Here is a 24,071-nt window from a genome sequence, read left to right as displayed (position 1 = left end):
ACATGACGATTTTTTTTGAGGTTAAGTATATTCGGTGTTATGTTGTCAATTGACAATTTTTGCCTTTTAGACTAGTTTTAGTCTTCAATATTTACTCTTTACTTCTATTCTAATAGTTCTGTAAAATATTACATCTTGAAGAATTTTTCGTAATTTGTTGTGATTATTTTCTTGTAGACATACCTTTGTCTTATATTCGTTTATTGTTGATTTAAATAACATTTAAACTATGGAATACGATCAGGTAAAAATTATGAAAATAAATAAACTTTGTTTACTTAAACATTGTCATATTTTTTAAATTATTTTGTTGAAAAATTTATAGACGGAATACGATGGTGATACCTACTACAATAATTATAACGATGACAGATATAGCGATGCTGATCCGTACGAGCCCAAAATGCCTGAGATTATTAAGAAATTTTTACTGTACTTCAGGAATGCCATTAATGAAGGAATGGTGTATGAAATGCAAAATTTATATGAAAACACGTATGTTTACTGTTAAAATATAGTTTGTACATAATTTTATAGTTTTTAACTCTGTATTATCAAGGTTCCCAAAATTATCTGATCAATATTTCGACAAAGCTCCATGGCCTAGTGATAAAGAAGTCCGTACAATTATGGATGATGATAAAGTACTTAAAATTAGTTATTATTAGAATTATGTCTATTAAATTAACTTAAATTAAATTGAATTTTAGACATTCCTGATGCTGTACAAAGAACTGTATTATCGACATATATTTGCTCGTGTACCGAATGGACCTTCAACAAAACAACGTTTTGGATCGTTTTACAATTACTGTGATCTATTCAATTATATCTTTAGTGAGTGAAATTGGTTTTTTTAAACTGTTAAATGAAATTATTTATTTATAATTATAATTTATAGCATGCGAGACTCCGGTACCATTAGAATTACCTGACCAGTGGTTATGGGAGCTTGTTGATGAGTTTGTATATCAATTCCAATCCTTTACTCAATTTCGTTCTCGTAGTCGTAAATCACAAGAAGAAATTGAAATGCTTGCTTCAAATAATGAAGTATGGAATGTATTGCTGGTTCTAAATGTGCTGCATTCATTCATTAATAAATCTAATATCAAATTACAATTGGAAGTTACTGCAAGTGGGGGGGATCCAGATTCTGTAGCTGGAGAATTTGGCCGTCACTCTTTGTATAAAATGTTGGGTTATTATTCAATGATTGGACTGCTGCGTTTACATAGTCTTTTTGGAGATTATTATTTGGCCATAAAAGTTTTGGAAAACATTGATATGCATAAAAAGGTAAACTATTATATATTTATTAAACTAAAGATTTATTTAATAAAACTAATGTTATGACCTATAGAATGCGTATAGTTCAGTACCAGCATGCCACATTTCTACAGCTTACTATGTTGGATTTGCTTACATGATGATGCGTCGTTATTCTGATGCAATTCGAACATTTAGTTCAATTTTATTGTACATTCAAAGAACAAAACAACTTTTCCAAACTCGTACATATCAAAATGATCAAGTAAAATTAGCGCTAAAATAGTTAATATTGTTTATTAATGTATTTTTGTACGTTTTCTAGATTAACAAACAGACTGATCAGATGTACACATTATTAGCTATGTGTTTAGTGTTGCATCCACAGTGTGTTGATGAGTCTATCCAACAAGTATTACGCGAAAAGAACTATACCGACAGAATGTTTAAAATGCAGTATGGTGATTTACAAGAGTTTGAAAACTGTTTCCAACTGGCTTGTCCTAAATTCTTGTCAATGGACCCAGCTGAAGATTCAGTTAAAGAAGCAGTGAAATATCAAACTTCTGTTTTTATGTCTGAGGTTAAACAACAAAAAATGTTGCCTACAATTCGCAGGTATATAAGTTATCAAATTATTTACTTTTTCCAACTTAATTACTTGTTTCCATTATTAGATGACATTATGATATTTAAAAATTTAATTATAATATAATTTTTATAGTTATTTGAAATTATACACAACCCTGCCAATTAATAAATTGGTGACATTTATGGCACAAGGACAACAAGATCAACATGAAAGTAATGGACCTACCGATGATAAAGAAAACTTGACTAAACATTTATTATGTTTTAAACACAAAATGAAAAATATTGTTTGGAATAAAGGTGCATCTGGATTAGATGGATACTTTCATTCAGGATCTGAGGTTAGATCATAGTCTTTACTTGATTTTTAAATTATATTTTTATAATAATTTGAAAATTTATATATTCTAGTTGGACTTTTATATTGATCGCGATATGATACATATAGCAGATACCAAAGTTGCTCATCGTTATGGTGATTTCTTCATAAGAAAAGTATTGAAATTTGAAGAGCTTAATCGTAAGCTAAAATCTATAAAGGTTTAAATTGAAATATTTTTTTTGTAACAAGCTATAATTATACTTTATTGTATAACAAAATATATACATTACATTTTTTGGTCATAAATTATAGTTAATTATGTTCATCTTTTAATTACAAACATTAAATTCTATGAAAAATTATGTCTGTAATCTGTTATACTCATTAAAAAATTGACTTTTTTTTATTAAATCCCATACTTTGGCACAATAGTGAAACCTGTGAACATATTAAAAGTTAGTATTAAGTTAAAAAATTCAATTTACAATTAATTAAATCATATTTTTATCACTACATGTAGTAGTTGTAATTAAACATTTTCAATATATATCTTAAAACTACTTTTTAGATCCTATTTAAGTAATAGTTTATTAATAGTAATAAATAATAAGTATTTAATAATAATATTAATTTTGGATTCTATACAATTTATAGTTAAATACAATAAATACAAGTGCTTTGAATTAAAAATGTTTTTGTGCATATAAAATCCTTAACACATTGATCTTGTAGTTAAAAAGAAAAAATGTGAAAATCACTCGGCTGTATAGTTGGTTTTGAAAATGTAGTCATTGAGTTAATCACTGTAATGAATGTGATCATTAAGAATCAAATAGGAAATCACAAATTTTACAAAAAAACAATTTTGATATTAAAAATTAATTAATTAGTTTATTGATTTAACTATTAGAAGATGGAATAATTGATTGGCAATAATATACCAAATTGATAAATAAGCATTATTTTATTTTAAACAATGACGGGATTGTCTCATCTATTTTTTTACAAATGGACAACAGCAATTTTGATTACTTTTTCTTAATAATGAAAATAAATAAAAAAGTATACATTTTTATTATTAATTTATTTGTATGGAAATACAATATAATTTAAAAGGTGGTAAATTTTAATATTGCACCAGTTTGTAAATTACCTTAAGACTGCCCTGCTTAAATACACTACATTATATATATTTATCAAGTTTTTAAGACAATTCCTTCAAAAACAATATTATTAACAATTTTATTCAGGAACATTATATTTTTTCACAAATTGAATGTCTTTTCAATGTATAAATAAGATTACAACACTTACCATGTTTTTTCTGTTAATTGGGTGTGTGTGAGAGGTGATATCGGTAAGCCTAGTAATTGTTTTCTGAATTCTCGCATTAAAATTGGTTGTCCTGGATGCATTTTATGATAACCATTTTTTTCTAGAAAATTATGCAATATTTATTAACTATTTTTTACTAACTACTAATGTAATAATATATAATATTATTTTTAACCACATACATCATAAGTCATAACAATATATTATATACTGATAAATGATAATCTTATAGTATAAAGTATTTGGTATAATGACTGTAAATTTATTTTACACATCAAAAACTTGAGTTTTAGTAAGTAAAATATAAATACATATAAATAAGAAAAATGAATTATTATATATAGAATATAAATACAGAACATACCAGAATTATTATCTTTTCCACTGTTAGCCAATACAAATAAATTAATTGGTTCACCACAGTTAAATTGGTTTAATTCACTTATAACATTGCCATTTGCAATACTAATTCCGCTTTGAATATGTAGACGAGATCGTGCAAATAATTGAGTATAAACATGCTAAAACAATTTGTCATTGAAATATATTTTAAAAGATTTTTAAATATTTGATTCATACTTGCACTGTTTTAATATGCTCAATACTGAAATCAGAATAAAATGATTTGTTTTGCACAAATACAATATGAGGAAAATATTCTACTAATTCCTCATTGCGGTGTGAAGTAGGCATTGCCGGTTTTAACATTTCTGCTGTTTGCAATATTCTAGAAACAATAAAATACTTATTATATTAAACAATGATAATTATAGATAAATAATTTACTTACTTAAATATATTAGGATCAAAAAACCAATCTTGCACCAATAACACTACATGACAAACTGATAATAAAAACGCAGTCAACTGCAAGGAAATCATTTCATTATCAACCAGTAAGCCTGACGGATCTATTGATTGGCCCATTCGCTTGTGGCTAGCTGAATAGGCAATGGATGATGATAATATAGGTTGACAATCCAATAAAATGATTCTATTTTTAGTTATATAAGCATCAATACCAGCGGTACAGTTTTGTGTCGTTTCTAGATACTCAGAGGTGGAAGTTGTAAATAAATTTGGCCTGAAAATTAAAAAAAATTTTCATTTACACGACACATTATTAAATAATGAAATAAAAAATAATAATATAAATATATAATTAAATGTACTTGTTTGCAATATTAGACATAAGTGTAGATTTTCCAACACCTTGTAGTCCTAGACAGCCAATTACTAAGAAGTCCGTTTGGTCAAGTAAACAATTAGTTAAACCTTCATTGATAAATTGCATATAATCATCAATAACTTTAACTGGGGCTTTCATTTCAGTCTGAGGTTGTACTTGTTCTAATAATTATTAATATTATAATTAATAATAATAATATATAATTAATTATTATTTTGTTAAATAAAAGTAAAGTAAATGACTTACCTTCATTTCCTGATTTTTGTAAGCATGGTTGATAAGGTTCTTCCTTTTTAGTACTAAAATATTAACATAGGACTTAGGTAGTTAATAAAAATAAGACTTTTAAGTAAAAGATAATAAATAAAAATATTTACATGGTTTGAGGAATGCACTTCTGAGTAGGTGATAGAGATCTATTTTCTGTATCTCGAGGTTTAATTAGTATTGTTGGTTGAGAATGACATTTTTCAGACTCTTGAATTCGTTCAATAGAACCATCACGTTTAGCTAAAACTATTGGCAATCGTTTGGAACCAAATTGTTTACGATCATCTTTTACCTAGGTAATTTCATTATTCATATAATTTTATCTAAATTAATGAATATTAATATTTAATATATAAAATATTGTACCTACCTTTTTAATTGGAGATTTTTTCATTTTATAATCTTCTGTATAACCTTGCGACATTTTAGTATGTTATATAAAAATACTGTGCTAATAGGTATTCACATTTAGCTAATAATTTAAATCAAATGTTAATACATGTTTATAATAGGTATCTATTTAAATATTAAACTATGATCTTTTCATTTCACATCAAAATGATTACTTATTTAAAAAAAAATGACTTAGTAGATGGCAGTATGGAAAATGACTATAAGAAAAATTCTAGTTTCTTAAAATTAAAAACCTACCAAAACAAACGGTCTCATTAATTAAAGATATCAATATTTTTAACTGGAATACAAAATATAAAATTAATTACAATTAGGGCTGATGGATTATACTTTCAACTTTGGATAAACATTAAACAATTGTTCAATGGAGAACAGTGAAACTTAAGGGCTATAAAAAAAAATATATTATTACTCATAAGTCGCTAAGCACTAAGTTAAAAGTATTAACAAGTAACAAAGTAGCAATTAATGCTTAACAGTTAATAATGCACACTAAATTTCTAAATATAATATTAGTGTTTGTCATTTGGTACTAACAGTAATTATAATAAGTAATAACTAATAAGTAAAAATAGCAAGGGAAAAGAGTAAGTACTCACTACTCAGTACTCATTAGTCAGCAGTAGTTAACTTGTAATTTGTAACTACTAACTAGACTAGAGTAACGAAAACGAAGATTCTTATCAAATTCAAAAGAAGTATAAACACGCCATCTAGATTCATTAATTTATATTCATTATCTTGAATTTAATAAAACACATATGGTTTGGTATATTATAGTAGAATTCGTGAAATTTTACATTCGAAGTAATATACCTTATACCTATTCGGAGCATTATTTTATCGTGATCATAGATTTTCGTGGTAGTAGTAGTGTAGCAACTCCATTTTATTCATGTGTATTTTAAATTTTTGATCAAAATGTAATTTTGTAATGATAACAATTGATAAGCTTTCCGGCAAGTCGGTAAGTCACACTTTTTACTTTATCTTAGTCTTAAGTGAGTAGTTGTTAATAAATTATTATTTTTTTAAAAACATTTATTTTTTATTTTTCATTATGTATTTATCTTACTCCGAAATTAATTTAATTAAGTAATAAAGTATTTATTCAGTACAATTTCAACATGATGGCATTGCAACGTTTATTTAATATTCTTGCTATAAACAAATTCAATACTCCAAAAGTATTGTCAAATTGTGTAAGTTTGTTTAAAAAATATATTATAGTGTATTTTTATAAAATATTGTAATTAAAACATATTGTTTTGTCATCATGCAAAAAGTGATCAAGTGAAATTTTGTATATTTTATGTATTTATTTTAATTAAAAGTTTTACAAATTTAAAAATTTAAAAATGTTCACATGACCACTTTTTGCATGACAGTGTTTATACAATATAATATACTTGTAAATTGTTAGTCTTCATAATATTATGACATATTATGATTATGATACATTCACTCAAAGTGAAATACCAAATCATTTGTATAGCTTAATATTTATATAATAGGTACCTAGATGTGCATATGGTTTAAACAATGTAGGGAGTGATGACCCAGAAGTTGAAATTATTGAAAAGAAAATTGTAGAAGAAAAAACTAGTTTAGCTATGCGAGCATATCTTCAAAGAGCTACACAATATAGTAAGTAATATTAGATTATTATAATAATTATATCCATAGAAAACTTCTTATTTATTATTTTTTTTATTTGAAAAAAACATATTTTCAAATCTGTTTACTTAAAATTATTAAAAACAATACTTAATTCCTAATTGCTCGGACACACAACTTACTTTTAAATTTGTAAAAATGTACAATATTTGTTTGATTTGTTCGGTAATATAAATGAGGATCCACCAGACTTGTTTACCCCCACTTCTCTCTTAATAATATCTATTCAAATTCAGATTTTTGGTATGTTTAAATACACGTAAAGACCATATTTTAATATTTTAGAAATTTTTTTTTGTACCACTCGAAGAGTATCTTGTTCATGTAACAAATTAACTTCAGCTTTTCAAATAAGAACCTTTTCTTTTGTAAATTATTTAGTGGATAATTCTTCAGAAAGTTTTGTTTTATCAAAATCAAAATTCGAATTAGTATGTTTAACTAATAATAAAAGATCCTTGATAATGGATTTTGATGACTATGATGTTTTGAAAAATTTAGTTATTAATATTAGGAAATCCATCATCATTCATTATTTGTAAAAATGGTCTAAGTATAATAAACATTAGTTTCAACATCACATTTAAAATAAAATATTTTAAACCCTTTTTAAGAACTATAATTAGATCTATTACCCATTAAATAATTTACAGTACAGATATGAGGGGAGAGGTTCTTGTTTGAAAAACAATAAGTTTTTATCACCACGTGGTACTTCTAAAATTTTACAAAAAATATCAAGGATTTTAAAATATGGTCTTTAAAAGTACCTACCTATTTAATAATTCCAAAAATAAGAATTTTTATAAATTCATTATCAAAGGAAACAATGGAAATGAGTAAGCTTGGTGAATAATTCTGTAGATTTTATTTTAAAAATAACTATTTAAAATCTTGATAAAATAATTTATTATTTAAGAAGTTAAATGAAACACCATTTTGGTTTTTAAATATATTTTTAATGATTCCAAATTTTAAAATTTTTATAGTTTGTAAATTATTTCTAGTTATTGTGTGTGTTGTAATTGAAAATTGTATTTTTGTTATCCAAAAATTTAAAAAAATATATTATGAATACCTCTTAATTTACCTATAAAATTATTGTTTTCTATTACATAAGATAAATTTATATTGTATACTATTTCAGATAACTTTATGGAACAGCAAACACATGAATACAATGTTGGAAAACGCCATTTAGCTAATATGATGGGTGTTGATCCAGAAACATTTACTCAAACAGATATTGATGTTAGTTTATTGATAAATTTGATTTAAAATATAACTTTATAAATAGTGTTGTAATTAAAAGTAAAATAGAATAAAATAATACATCTATAAGACCTAACCTAACTGACAGAATTTCAAGTTTAAAATATTTTCAGGTTTATTGTAGGTACTACTATAAAATCTAATAAAAAAAAGTTATTAATTAACAGATATAATAATTAATATATTATATTTAGGTGTTTTGGATATAATTTAGTTAAATTTTCTTCTATAATTTTAATGAAAGTCTTGTTACAAAATTTAAAGCAGTTTATTTTTACCTAATTTCCATTAAATATATTTTAGATTAGTGGACAAATGTTTATCTATTAAGGACTTTTAATTTAAAATTGAATAATTTTTAAAACATTGCAGAACTATATTTGAATATTATGATTTGATGAACTAATGATATATTAATGGGGATAGATATTAAGGGTACTGCAAAAATTGTGTGATAAAATTTTAATGATATTTTTCATTATAGTGCTTTTTATTTATTTTTATCCAATTATAAGTTAGAATAAGCTTAGAAAATCATGTTTTATTTTTGTTTACTCATATTATCACCATAACTAAATTAATTGTACTATTGAAAATATAAAATATAATATATATTGTGTAAAATCAGAAATTTTGTTAATTACAAAATCATACATTTTCAGATTTTTTTTTTTATACAAAAAATAAATTAATTTATAGCTTTACTAAATCAATAAATATTTCAAAATAAATAAACACAAATTAATTCAAAATGTTAAGCATATAACATTGTATCATATCATATAGTTATTTTGACATACTCAGTATCACCGACCAATATTATGATATGATTTCGTCAAAAATAAAAACATTTAAAAGGACGTCATGCTCGCATGTGTTGTGTCTATTCCATGAATGTACAACATAGCAAATTTGAATTCAGTAGAATCAATTTTATGTTATTAACATTAATTTAGAGTAAATTTACCTATTATAAAATTTAAAAATAATAATATTATCTAGGTTATTGCCTGAGTTATATAAGTGAGTTATAGTTATGTAAAATATTAAAACTTTTAAATGCTTGTAACTCATTTAAAAATTAAAGTATTAATAAAAGCTTATGCGATGCCCTAGATAATAGTATTACCTTTAAGTTTGATAATAGATAAATTTACTTTAATATTAATGCTAATAGTATAAAATTTATTCTGTTGAACACAAATTTGCTATATTTTACATTCATAAAATGGAAATAACACATGCAGGTATGACGTCCTTCTAATTTCACACATGATTTTAGATCAGGATTTTGATTAAATTATTAATTAATGTTGTGTTATTATCTAGTAATTAAAAAGTATGAACTTATTATTTATTAATGTTTATAGTATATATACATTATAAACAGTAATCATTATTTTTATCAATCTTTCTGAAATAAAATTATTGAATAACTAATAATTAACACTTAAATTTAAAGCTTAATTAAAATAAATAAATTAAATTGTATAAATCTTTATTTAAAAAATAATTTTATTTTTTATCAACTGTATTTATGTTGTTATTAATTTTAGGAAGCTATTGACTATTTGTTTCCATCTGGTTTATATGATCCAAAAGCAAGACCTTTAATGAAACCTCCAAGTGAAGTATTTCCACCAAAAAAAGATGCAGAGTTTGATGAGTCTGGACGTCCATTTCATGTTTTCTTTTATACAGGAAAACCAAATTTTTATCTAATTTTACATGTAAGTCATAAATTTAATTTTTAAATACACTCAACCACATTTTAATATTAGGTCGCTAAATTAACATTAATACATGTGATGAAATAATGTTATTTAAAAATTGTCTGAATTAATTTTGCAAAAAAAAAAAACAACAACAAATAATATGTAGTAAATAATTCTTATAGTTCAAGATTTTGTCGATTTTGAAATATATTATTTAACCATTTTATCTTTATGTCAAAAATATCTAATAAATATAGTTAATACTTTTATTAATAATATACTAATCAAATATGTAAAACAAAGGAAGTATCCTTTATAAATATAATATATATTATTATTAATTATTTAATTTCATAGAATATTGCTACTAAATTATCAGAATTGAATAAGTTTGAAGATAGTTTGAGAAAAAACAATATACTTCCAGATCCAGACAAAAAATTGTATGTCCAGTAGTATATTATACACTTTTATGGTTGAAATTTATTTACAAGCTTATATTTGTTTATAGAACATCGTTGGGAAGTCAATGGCTATCTAAAGAAGATTTGGAAAAATTAACTGTTGAAAAGCTCTCTGATCATGAAGTAAAAAAATTCATAAATAATTTATTTTACAAACCAATAGTTATATTTAATTTTTATAGATATAAAATGTAGAGTTAGTCGCTATTATTAAAATATATAAGTTAAGTATATTATACCATATTTTTAATACATAAATGTTCTGCTTGTTATGCTTGGGTTGAATTTGGTTTATTTGATAGTGTATAAAGAATTTAGTCAAATTTTGCATATCACAATCTGAGAGGTCCTAATAACCAAGATTATAAATTCTGTTACATATCATTAGGGTAGATAATAAATAAATGTCTTGATGTTCCAAAAAAGTTAGTGAATGATTTCTATCATTTTTTTTCTGTGATAAAAAAAACCCTATGAGAAATAAATAGTTATAATCTCTTTATAGATAATTCTCTAAATCCCAAAATATGCTCAAATCTGTAAAATAAAATGTTTTAAAAATTATAGATATAACCATCACATTAAATTTGAAACCATTTTAATAAAAGAAAATCATATTTAAGATCAATTTATATTAACTTTTATTTCACTGGTTTGGTCCTTTTTAACAAAGGTTTAATTCTTGTTTCTGTATTTTTTTTGAAATTTTCCTTTATGATTTTTCATATTTTTCCATAGTTCCATAGTTAGTATTTTAAACTATCTATTCTATGTACCTAGTACCTACTACTATGGAGATTATTTATTTAATATGACTTGATATCAATAATAGCTCTACCCAGATTTTAGAGGTACTTAACCACCTATTTTTTAATCTTGAGCTAAAGTTACCAGATTATTATTACTCAAAACCAGGACATATTTAAAATAATAATAATAATAAATTACCTAATATAGAACCTGAACATAATTGAACATTTATCTAATATTTTAACCTATCCATTTTTAATTTACATTATCTCTTAACAGGTAAATTTGTAAGTAGAGTTAAAGTCAAGTGAATATAGGTAACTATGACATTATGTGGAAGATAAAAATAAATGACTATATTACTTTAATCATTATTACAAATATTATATAATTTAATATACAATTAGTCGAAAAAAGTTGAGCTTTCAGCATCTCTGGCTTGCTTGGTTTCAGTTGTTTATCAAATAAAAGAATAAAAAGCTATGTTTAATAAAATAAAATATAGTATATAGGCACACTATACAAATAATATACCACTAAAGGAAATTAAAAATTAATGTGTCATTTAGTAAGATTAGATAAGCAGTGTGTAAATTATATAAAGTGTAGAAATTACTTGTTTTCACAAATCACCCTTTGTATTTTTATGACAATTTATATTTATCAAATTTTGTTTATGCATTCAATCAGAAACTGAATTCTCAAAACCATAAACTTCAATTCATTAAATTGTAATGTTGATGAAATCTTTTTTGGGGATATCAGAATACAAGTCATAAAACAAGTAGTGTTTTAGCAAATCTGAGACATTAGAAATCCTAGGTTGAGCATAACTGTTGAGATTATTTTGTAAATAGTATGTTACAAAGTTTTAGTAGTTAATTTAATGAATAAAACCAGAAATGTTTGTATAATCTAAAAAAAAATTATTCTGTTATTTATATTTTATATCATGTGCATTTATACAGTTTTATTATTTATTTTAGTACAAAAATTTTGTAATTGCAATTGAGCGTTTGTTAAAACATCCATGTTCATACAAGTTTGTGGAATTCATTTCTAATTATCAAAAACCAATGATATCTACTAAGGCTATTATTGAATCAGCACCAGTAATTACTATATTTTTTATATTATATATCTTAGACATATTTAATGATTATTAAAATGTATTTTAAGGTTGAATACACAAAAGATGGAAGAGCCTATATTACCGTTAAAGGTAACTAATTAACAAGTATTATGTAGTATTATAATTACATTTTTTATTTTTTATTTTTAGATTGCCCTAGAAAAGATGCTAGAGCTGATGTTACAGTTTATTATCCAGGAACTGGCAAGCTATCAATAAATGGAAAGGGAATTGAATTTTTTGATGATATTCAAGCCAGAGAACAGGTAAATTAACTAAAATTATTATTTAATACAATTACTCATATTTTAAATATTAGTTATTTTGTTGTCCAATCAAATTTAAGTAAATAACAAATCTTTACTAAATCAAATTACAAAAGGGAAATTTTATATGCAATAATAATAATAAATAATAATAATAATATATATTATAATATATACAATATACATACATAATAGAAAATATAGCTGATTGATGAGTTTAGTTTCATTACTTCTATTTTTGGCTTTTAAATACAACTCAAATATTTTTCTTGAATATTCATGTGCTATTTATAAAAATATAAATACAAGTATACATGTAGTATCATGTATGTATTTTTATTATTTAATTGGATAAATAATAGACATTTTATTTGTTTTTAAGAACCGCCGGGTGTTTAGAATTAGTTTATTTACCAGTAATCAAAAACACATTGCTTATAATTTATTTTCACTGAAAAAATCCTATAACTCTAAGAACTGGCTTAATTTTTGTTTATATTAACTGTATAAATAACATATAAACGTCAAATACTTAGAATTCAAATTCACAATGTGTTATTTAAACATTTTAAATATGTCCTTATTGAACGGAAATTGCTGACGTGTGCATGATTAGAATATAATTTTTCATGGTAATCAAATTTTATATTTTAAACATGTTTAATAAGACAAATGTGTATTAACTAATAAAAGAAGAACAGAAAAAGTTATTTTATTTACTTATTACATTATGTTTTTGTCAAATCAATATTACCTCATTTTATCCATACATAACTATTGACATATTGCATTGTTTTGAGTTAAGGGAAAATGTCACAGGAAAATAAAAATATGACCCTTATGTTTTAAAATAATCCTATTTTTTTTTTAACATCTAAGGATTTATTTTTAGGTAATTTATCATGACAAATATAACAAGATCAGTTTACCCTTCAATATTATAATGAAGTAATATTTTAAAACAAATGTTATCAACACATCAATACATAATATTTAAATATAACATAGTTTATATTATAATAGTTAAATTCCATTAAAAAATACAAATTAAGACTAGGAATATTTATGAAGATTTATTTATAAGCTGTAATAAGAGATCTTGTTGATTTTGTACAATTTCTTTTAGATGTTTAATTTCTTCAACTAAAGCTTTGTTTTCCATTTTATTTTCTAACATAGCTTGCTTATAGTCAACTGTATTCAATCGTTGTTGTCTTGCTATATTCAATGCATCTTCCATTATGTATTTTGGTAATCTTTTTTCTGTAGGATTTAATGGTTTTACATAAAGTACTACTCGATATGCTGATGGTGTAACTCTTGCGCTCCAATTAAAAAAATTTATAACACGTCTAGGCAAACAACCTTGAAATAATGCTTGTTCTTGTGAGTGAATTAATTGAGTTTGTCTGACAAGTTTTGATAGATCTGCAGTTTTGTGCAAACCTTGGATATCATGAACTGCTATTCCAACTAGCAAGTTCATTAATACAACAGTAACAAATACAATGAACAATATAAAAGTTATATAAGCACTTATATTAAAAATTATTGGAGATTCTTCGGATTTTATTAACAAATCTATGTCAAGTTCTCCTGTCATCATTACTAGAACTTTTGCTATACCTATTAAAGGATTATTGAAATCATTTGATGTAGGGAATAGTGTGCAAAAACTTATTGTAAATCCTATAAGCAAGCATGAATAAGCAAGCAACAATTTAGCAAATTCCTTTTGAACTTTAGTAAACATAGCAATATATGTTCCAAATATAGGTAACTGGCCAATCATCACCATTAAATTTGACCATCCAAACAAAACAGCAAATGCTCCAATAGGGTTTTGCCAGTCATATGTTTTATTTCCATATAAAAAGGATGTTAAAAATACACTTGCCACCACAAACCATTCAACAATGTTAGTGATGTTTAAAAAGTATTGTTTGACTGAAGTAAATCCTGTTGTTCCAATTAATTTCCTGATTATTATGATAATTGTAAATACTAACAATATATACCAAACAATTTCTATAATTATGTGTGATATTAACTGTGAATCAAACACATTAATATTTAAACGACAGACATTTTGAGTTTCTGTTTCATTTAGTTCTTGACTATTAGTTATTTGTTGGTTGTCTGTTATGTTTTTTGACTTATTATAACAATTATGTGCTAAAGCCGTCATTACATAAGAGGTTAAAAGTAAAACAAAAATTGCATCAAAAACTAGACGAACAAAATAAAATCTACGAATTTTTTGCCATTTTAAGTATAAAAATGCTTTACATAATGGATGTTCAAGCATAGACTTTTGACCACATTCTTCCAATGTGTGTAATAAAATGATTTCCCCTAGACTAGGATTTTGTAATAAGTATCGAAAATCCATTATTAGTTCAACTTCTTTGGCAGAAGCTTGGTCATTTAATGTAATTGCCTGGTCAAATTTTTTTTTAATTGTATTTATACTTGTGGGTGTTTTTCTGTTTATTATGCTTAAGGCACTCATCCCGCCTACTGTTCTAGAACTTATGTCAGCTCCTTTTATGATTAAAAAATCAACACATTGGGATAATTCATTTAAAGCAGCTATATGTAGTGGTGCATACCCATATCTGTCTTTAATATTGACGTTTGCACCCCATTTTACCAATACTTCAACCACATGGAATGATAAAAAAGCTTTACAAACAGCGGAATGCAATGCTGTTCTTTTGTCGATATCTAAAGCATTCACTTCGGCTCCTAATTCTAATAATATAATTACAGATTCAGCGCATTGAGCTTTTGCAGCTAGATGTAAAGCAGTTTGATTTTTATTATTTACCGCAGTATGACTAGATCCTGAATGTAGTAGTATTTGGACACATTCCGTATATCCATTTTCAGCTGCCATATGCAAGGCCGTCGATTGTCTAGATTTCGATTTTAAATTTATTGTTTTATTACTTTTACTTAAGAGAAGTTTTAGACATTCAGTATATCCTTTATCTGCTGCTAAATGAAGGGGTGTATTCCCATTGGTATCCAAAGAGTTGGGATCTATACCAATATTTAGTAAGTACTTGACACATTCTACAGAATTCGCTTGTACTGCACAATGTAATACTGTGTCAGTTACTTTACATCTCTGGTCTATCAGAATTTTTGTAGTTTCTAAAGCATTGCCCATAACAGCTGAATGTAATGGTGTATATCCACTCTGAATTGTATCCATGTCACATTTTTTTTTTATTAGCCACCTGTAAGCAGAATATAATTTTAGATTCTGATTAGAGTGACATTTTTATTATTTAATTTTAATACTAATTTTTAATTGCATGTTTATTAATGAATATATTAGTTTTACAATATTGTCTATGTACTTTTTTTATTAGTCGATGAAATACTTAAAGGTAAGAGCAGGCTCTCAGTCAATTGAATCTTGGTCATTAAATAGTCTTATTAATTTTAGGAATTTTTAATTTAGGTTTAAGTCTTAATAGACTGATGTTGAAAATATATTATGGATTGTATATGCAGGGGTTGCTGTTTATTATATTACTCGGGACAATTGACATGCAATTCTTTTAAACACCTGTCTAATAAATTATAATTCATAAACTTTTAGTCATGGTACATAAGCTATATTTTGTTAGGGAATACTTAAACATTGGTCAAATGTTTTTTAAAAAAAAGATTTTAATATTTGATATATTTTATGGTATATAATTATATTTATTATTTTTTATAATGGGCTTTATGGCTTAGATAATAATATGAATGTTTTTAATGTACTGTTATATTTATTTTGTATTTGATAGTTATATTTTGTGGTTATGTAGGCATTATATTTATCATAAAAAATTATTTTATTAAAAAAAATAGTTATTCTTATTAGGTACATAAATATATTATTACTTATTGTAATAACTTATTTCCATAAATTAGCTGGTTATTGAAATCACTAACATAGTTTTAAATTGTTTATGATTTAAATTGTTAGCTATATTGCCTATATCCATTGTCCGGTATACATTGATTAATTTTTAGAAACTAGTTTTTTTACGCCCCAACCAACATTTAAAATTTACTGAGACTGTGTACTGAAAAAAATAGTAGTGTTTACATATAAGTAAAGCATTTATTACTAGTGGTTACACTGGATTTTTATTTAAAGACTACTATACTATTTGTCTATATATATTTATTAGAAGGAGCTTGCCAAAATATTTTTACTATATGTCTATATTATGTAAACTATAACTTATTCCATGGCGTGTTGACAGATTATATAGATAAATGTCTTTATAAACACATTATTTTAATGTCATCTCTATAATTGATCGGTTATCTCATTTACATTTTTTGATAAATATTTATAGCGTATACCTTAAATAATAACAATTTTTTATTAACGGAGAACTTGCTTTACCATATAGTAGATTTTAAATTTAACGAATTATTGTAAACAAAAAACAGCGTGTGTCAGCTTCTATAGCAGTGGTCTTCAACCTTTTTGGACCAGCGATCCACTTTTTAGGCCTACATTTTTCACGACCCACGAAGCTTTGTAAAAAAACTAAAATTACTTAATGCTTTGCAGTAGTACTATTTGAAACTTAATAAATAAAATGTACATTTTAGTAGGTATTTTCAATTATTTATTTTCTAAGTTTAATAATTAAAAAAAATTTTTAACATATAATTTTATAAATTTTATTTTATTTTAATAACTTATCGCGACCCAATTTTAAAGCTTATGTGACCCACCGGTTGAAGACCCCCTGCTCTATAGGATATTTTATAATAATATATGTTAGTAATTTATTTTTCTTTTAGTAATAACATAAGTAATACCATAGATTGAATTTGAACATTTTGAACTAATTTTTAACAATATTATCACATTTATATCATATAATATTGTTATGAACCAATGACTTGTAACTCAATACGGTCTAATTTAAATATACCTATTTATGATGTAAACAGATTTGTGGCATACATTTCATAAAAATGTTTAAATGTTTTAAAAATGTCACTGTTATGCGCAGTAAATAATAATGTATGTTATACTGAAAAGCTTACGAAATGCAAAAATAAGTAAAATCGTTTGAGGATAAGTACCATTTTTACAATTAAAGTAACAAGATTTAAACAAATTTCTAATCACACAACATAAAATAAACCAGGTCTGCTGTGTGGTATGAGATCATTAAAACCATTAAATCCATGTATCATAATTTTAGTAAATAAATTCAATTATTGTAATTTGTAGTAATTGGTAATTAAAGCCAATAGTTATCATAATAGTATTAAAAAAAATAAAAATAAAATTATTTTACGTGTCTTACACGTACACGTAGTATTGACTCTTATAAACTAGAAAAATTGTATACTTATTACTTAATAGTATTTATTAATTTTAATAAAATTTTCAATTAAAAACGTCCTTATTAATGAATTACGTTTATAATGTATTAATTAAAAACAATGAAAATCAAAATATTTTTATCGTTTAAAACGAATTGGGCACCTATATATTTCTATATGGGCCAAAGTTAAATCTTCCCTTTTTTATGTGTCTGATAAAAAATTACTTTAGGACAAAACAAGTACGTTTCCTATACTATATATCACGACCAAGAACTAGGGATAATAAAAATAAAATAATTAACTCGTAAATAAATTGACGGTATTACAATATAAAATATCGTGTACCTGAGTGCGTCGTCGTTTCCCATAAAGGCCGCCAAATGTACGGCTGTAATGTTGCCGCAGTGCGAATAGTGCAAGTTGGCGCCGCACTCGTGCAGCGCGTCCAAGCACTCGGCCGGCGCGCCGATGTAAACGGCCCAGCAGAACAGCCTGTCCAGCTCGCTCTGGTTGGGTGGCGGGTGCACGCCGCCCGGGTCGAACTCGTCGAGCTCCACGAGCTCCATGAGCTGCAGCCGCCCGTTGCACGTGCGCATCGAGTCCATCAGGTCGCGTCTAATGGTGTCCTTCCGTATGGTTATGGACAGTTCGATTTCTTGCCCGGCCGCGGACGGCGGTCCATCGGTGGCCGGCGCGTCCGGCAGGCTCTCCATGAACAAGAACTCTTCGACGTTGGACCGCCGCCGCTGGTCACTACCGCCGCCACCGCCGCCGCCTCCCGGCCGGTGCCGAAAGCTGTACCACCGGTCTTTGAGCGACGACGGCGACCGGGACGTCGCGGCCGCACCGCCGTGCCGATTGTGCACGTTCAGGCTGATGGTCCTGTCCAAGGGAACGGCCACCTCCAGGTGATGTCTGCCGGTCATGGTGATGGTGCAGGTCGAACGTACCGTTCCGGTGTGGGACAATGAACAATTTGCGAACCGGATGTCGGAAGACGGGCCCCGGTGACGGTCGTTTCGTGCGTGTGTTTTTCGCCGGCCGCCGTGCTGCCGTGCAGCGGGTTACCGCGCGCGTCGTTCGGCTTCTTCGACGATACGCTCGCCAATGTCCGGTGCGGCGGTGGCACGATATTATATTATGTTCGGTCGGTGGCCTCTCGCGCGGTGCTACGGACGCCAACAGCGTGGCCGCTATCGGAACTATATAGGTACGCGATCGTATCTCCCTCTATGCCCCCTCCCCCTCCCGTCAGCCAGATACACACGCGCGCGCCCGCCGCCTCGCTCCGTTTCGTATAATTTATTATTATTCATCGCCGTTTTTTATCATTAATTATCGTTATTATAATACCGAATTAATATTATTATTATAATATTATAATAATATATCGCGCGCGTGGCGGCGTGGTTGTGAACACCGGTAACGCGCGAATCTTGCACCGTGACTGGGTCTCCTTCACGGCTGCTACTGCAGTGTTATAAAATATACCTAATTTAATACATTCGTTCATACACGTCATATTATTATTGTTATTATTTTGTTTTACATAATATAACTGTGTAATAGAATAGGCATTATATACGTATCAAACGCGTATAGGTGTATATATAGAATTATTTTAAACAATAACGGTAAAATATATTTTTTTTTTTTTTTTTTGATATATCCACAAAATGAAAAAAAAAACCACAAGCATTTTGGATGGATGTTGATGGATGGATGGATGGATGTTTATTAAAATTGTTATTCATTAGACATTGGTTCTAATTTATTAATTTCTATCTGTAATTTGCAAAAAAATTATCATTCATCAATTTTTTGTTAATTTGAAATGTTTTTATCGTTGTTAAATGATAATGCATTTCCATTTGTATGAGCAATGTTAATATAATTTTCGTAATTTTTAAAATGAAATAATTTTGAATATTACATCGTTGGATATTGTATAAAACGCATATAATACAAAAAATAAATACACCATACCTACTCGTAGTTTAACACGCACGATATAATATTAAGTTTAATACACAATACACGTATAACGTAAGGTATAAAATAAAAGCAATAAATAAAATACCGTGTTTTTATTTAGTTACGACGTACGTAGTATTATACGATGATGGGCTCCAGCGTAGGTTAAATAGGGTTCAACACTTCATACATTAAGTAGTTATTATATCATAATAATTAATATTACACTAACTTGACTTTGTAAGGTTTAAACTATTATTATTATTAAAAAAAAACAAAATGATCCGCACGATTATATTTTTCAGCAACGTTGTAGTATTATATTGTATTCTGTATCATAGCAATAAATTCCTTGCACGTAAGCCCGTTGGTTTTTTAACAATCAAAGTCAAGGTCGGCTGTTGCTATTCAATGCGCATTATACGGTACATACGTTAATCGACGAATCAGGATATGTGACTATGTACCAATAATCGATTAATTCTTAATTTTTACATCCCGTATTCTCCGAATTAATCGTTGATTTCAACCGCGTACTTACTCCTTGATTCGCGCATTCATGTCATGAAATATATAATTAATATTATATAAAATGTGTGCGATGTCTAAATTATTGACTGGTGGATTATATGCCTGTTCGATTAGATATGTGTATAACTTATTATACAGTATAAGCAAATTAAGAATCTCACAAGCAGCGAATAAGTGGAATAATCTTAACAAATGGGTAAATAGATATTATTATAATATAATTTATATCAGAAAATTAATCGGCGTTTTGTTACTGTTTTATTTAAACAAACATCTGAAAATTATTCAATAATGAGTCCTCCGGAAATTACGTTGAAATATGGATGTTGTATATATTCAATATTGTCATGATTATTGCTATTGTTTATCATTCAACACTTGTATTTTTATATTATGAAGTTTCCGGTTACATTCACATTGTGCAGTTCTCTTACACTTTTTTTCAAATTCTTCAAAATTACGAATATTTGCAAATTATTTTGTTATTGTAGTTGAAAATCCATGAGTTTTTTTTATTTTTATATCTAAGGCTTCAAAATTAGATAATTCTTCATAATTATGTTATTCTTACTCCAATTTAAAATATAAATTTAGCGTAAACCCACAGTAATATTTTATAAGCGTTTTAAGCTTAAAATTTGACCGAATCTGATCGTTCCAACAATCTTACATAAAATAATAGTTTTTGTTATTTCTTTAATTCGTTATCATTTACTAAGTGCAATTAAAATTAAAAAATATTAATACTAATTTCAATATATTCATACCACTATTTTACCTATTCACCCCGTTTCTAAGGTATTTTTTAGTTGAAATATATAGTTTTGAAATGTATGACAAATATTTTATCAAATATTAACTGTACCTAAAATAATTTATATTCTTTCATGAACTCGCGAACAAAATGTCCAAAACACGTCCGTGAATTTCGTAAAATTTACCTCAAATTTGAAATGAATATAAAGTTTTTAAACCTATGATGCATAAGCTATGAATAAATATTACGATTATAAAATATATTTCATACAATATTTATGCGAATTTACGCACTATATATGTATAGTGTATTGTGTATGATTTTACTCTGTTACTTAACCAGCGTAGATTTTTAAAAGTAGTTTATATAAGTAAAAGGGTTTTTAATATACGGAGTCCCAAACATGAAAAATTAGCACGTTTATTAGTACCTAATATACAAGTCGATCAAATAAATACGCCTAGGTACTCTTTTTTTTTGTAATAGTATATTTCTACAAAATTTAATTTTTGGAATTTTTAATTATAAATTTAAGGACCATATTTTCTACCATACTTTAAACTTGGATTTTTTATGAAGTTGAAGGAGTATCCCTATGATGATACAATTTTATTTTTTTGAAGTGTGAACTTCTTTAACTACCTATTTGTCCTATTTAACGGCGATTATCATTTGAAAAAAAGAAGTTTATATCGTCACAGGATGTTTCAAGTATTTGAAAATATGGTATTTAAATTCCAAAAATTGAATTTGAATATGAATGCACTTATGCACTAGTAAAGAATAAAATGGAACTGAGTACGATGAATTTCTCTCCGTATCCTCCAATGTAGAAATATGGAAATACCCGTCTCGTTTTCTTATTTGGATAGGAATTTTCTCATCTATTTTTTTTATTGAATGCCTTTGCGTGGTATGTAGGAACTTAGATTCGAACCTTCCATAGTATAGGTCAAGTTGTATTCTAATATAGGAAAGATTAAAATATTAAATTAAAATTAAAATTGTAAAATGATAAGTAGATCATTTTAGGTATAAGTATAGTAAGTTATAGTTTTACAACATGTGACAATTTTTTAAACATTTTGAATTATCTATAATAATCATTAACACATAATTTTTTATTTTTGTACTAAAGTAATTTTTATAGTATTGTATGCACTATAATATTAAGTTCCTTTAACGTTTTAATTTTTAGATATTGTTCCCGTTATTATTTACGGATATGGTTGACAAAGTTGATGTTCATGCAACAGTCAAGGGCGGAGGAGTTTCAGGTAAAGCTGGTGCAATTCGTTTCGGTATTTCTTGGAGTTTACGTTCTTTTGTAGATCCTGAAACAGTAGAACGCATGCGAATTGGTAAATATTTTTTGCTCTTATAAAATATGTTTTAATTTTTAATAAAATATTTAATTTGTTTTTTAAGCGGGTCTATTGCAAAAAGACTACAGGAGAAGAGAAAGGAAAAAGCCTGGCCAAGCTAGAGCTAGAAGGAAGTTTACTTGGAAGAAGCGTTAAAATGTTGGTTTTGTTGCAGTTTTGTATATATTATATAATGATGAATTAAAATAAAGTAAACTAGATTTTTCTTATATTTATTGTATACAATTGTCTACATTATTGAAAAAATTTACCTATAGAATGTGCTTGTTATAATATAATATGAACTATAAAAATTAAAATATTAAAAATTATTTTTAAACACAAACGCAAATGTACAATAAAATGTATTTAATATAATATAATATATAGATAGTTTTTATTCCATAAATAGTTTAAGCTTATAGTTAAAATGCAAATAAGTCATTTAAATTAAATGTATTAAAATGGTAATAAGCCGATTATGTAGATATATAAAAATACTTAAGGTATAATATTATATTAATATGTTTTCAATTTCTTATAATATTCATTAAATAATAAATTATGATGAGTGTAGTATTAAAATATTTCATATGCGTTTATACTAACTAAGTTAAGTAAATATATTTTAAGAATAATTTAATTTAAATAGTATTCCGGTTAGAAGATTTATTAACTAAAAATTACTGAAAGAAAAAAACGTCAGAATATAGAATATTTAAAAAATTTTGATGAGAAGGTAAAATATAACTACCTACTTATTAACAAAAAATATCCTTAAAGTATTATTTATTTTTATAAAACTGAGTAGGTATTCATTTGTAGAGTCGTTTTGAGCTTTTAATAATAATAATTAATAATACTTAATAAAAATCAATTTTTGATTGTTACTTATTCGCTCAACTACAAATAAACACAATTAAACAAGTTCTAAGAACATAACTTTATTTTGAACCATTTTAAGAATTTCGTGTGATATCTACGTACTATGATATAATAATATACAATATAGGTAATATAATATAATCTATTAATTTAATATTAAGTTCAACAGGAATATCGACAACATCCGACAAGTAAGTAATTGAAAATATCGTGAATATTTTTTAAACATTAAAAATGGTTACAGTGATGTGTCAAAATAACTTCAGTAAATTTAACTGTTGAAAATTAAAATGTTGAAGATTCAAAAAGATGTTTACAAACCAAAAATGAGTTGATTCATTTATTTCAATACGGGACCGTAATCTGTAAATGTTGCTTGATTAAAGTTAATCTATCAAGAATTAATAACTTTTTAAATAATAGTTATTTTCGTATTTCATTCATTATGAAGCGGGCCGTATACAAGTATATAAACACTATTAAAAAAATTATAAGAAGCCTATTAAACTCTGGTGGCGACGTCATGCTCGTCA

At 26.2% G+C, this 24,071-nt stretch overlaps 4 protein-coding genes across 4 annotated transcripts; 2 read left to right on the top strand and 2 right to left on the bottom strand.

The window, feature by feature from the left end:
• The first annotated feature begins 32 nt into the window (after window positions 1-32).
• Window positions 33-2,544, top strand: LOC132918371 (eukaryotic translation initiation factor 3 subunit L). Its single transcript, XM_060979570.1, has 9 exons — window positions 33-244; window positions 326-495; window positions 560-644; window positions 711-837; window positions 902-1,299; window positions 1,364-1,534; window positions 1,595-1,887; window positions 1,994-2,201; window positions 2,272-2,544. Exons 1-9 carry the CDS (start codon window positions 230-232, stop codon window positions 2,404-2,406), a joined length of 1,602 nt encoding a protein of 533 aa, XP_060835553.1. The 5' UTR covers window positions 33-229; the 3' UTR covers window positions 2,407-2,544.
• On the bottom strand, window positions 2,414-6,113 carry LOC132918372 (nonsense-mediated mRNA decay factor SMG9). The gene is made up of 10 exons (XM_060979571.1): window positions 5,990-6,113; window positions 5,347-5,448; window positions 5,084-5,268; window positions 4,953-5,005; window positions 4,690-4,867; window positions 4,308-4,601; window positions 4,097-4,244; window positions 3,882-4,038; window positions 3,497-3,617; window positions 2,414-2,620 (listed from the first exon to the last, which is right to left on the bottom strand). Exons 2-10 carry the CDS (start codon window positions 5,398-5,400, stop codon window positions 2,542-2,544), a joined length of 1,269 nt encoding a protein of 422 aa, XP_060835554.1. The 5' UTR covers window positions 5,401-5,448; window positions 5,990-6,113; the 3' UTR covers window positions 2,414-2,541.
• Window positions 6,114-6,346: 233 nt separating this feature from the next.
• LOC132918375 (small ribosomal subunit protein uS9m) lies at window positions 6,347-22,885 on the top strand. Its single transcript, XM_060979575.1, has 11 exons — window positions 6,347-6,592; window positions 6,905-7,037; window positions 8,215-8,318; window positions 9,896-10,069; window positions 10,412-10,497; window positions 10,566-10,641; window positions 12,255-12,380; window positions 12,448-12,490; window positions 12,551-12,666; window positions 22,488-22,650; window positions 22,718-22,885. The coding sequence occupies exons 1-11, from the start codon at window positions 6,518-6,520 to the stop codon at window positions 22,807-22,809; spliced, it is 1,188 nt and encodes a 395-aa protein (XP_060835558.1). The 5' UTR covers window positions 6,347-6,517; the 3' UTR covers window positions 22,810-22,885.
• On the bottom strand, window positions 13,591-19,244 carry LOC132918370 (transient receptor potential channel pyrexia-like). Its single transcript, XM_060979569.1, has 2 exons — window positions 18,373-19,244; window positions 13,591-15,911 (listed from the first exon to the last, which is right to left on the bottom strand). Exons 1-2 carry the CDS (start codon window positions 18,951-18,953, stop codon window positions 13,730-13,732), a joined length of 2,763 nt encoding a protein of 920 aa, XP_060835552.1. The 5' UTR covers window positions 18,954-19,244; the 3' UTR covers window positions 13,591-13,729.
• Window positions 22,886-24,071: the final 1,186 nt, after the last annotated feature.

Source organism: Rhopalosiphum padi, chromosome 1 (assembly GCF_020882245.1).
Source record: "Rhopalosiphum padi isolate XX-2018 chromosome 1, ASM2088224v1, whole genome shotgun sequence".
In the NCBI taxonomy this organism is placed as follows: domain Eukaryota; kingdom Metazoa; phylum Arthropoda; class Insecta; order Hemiptera; family Aphididae; genus Rhopalosiphum; species Rhopalosiphum padi.
This window is presented reverse-complemented; position numbering and strand designations above follow the sequence as displayed.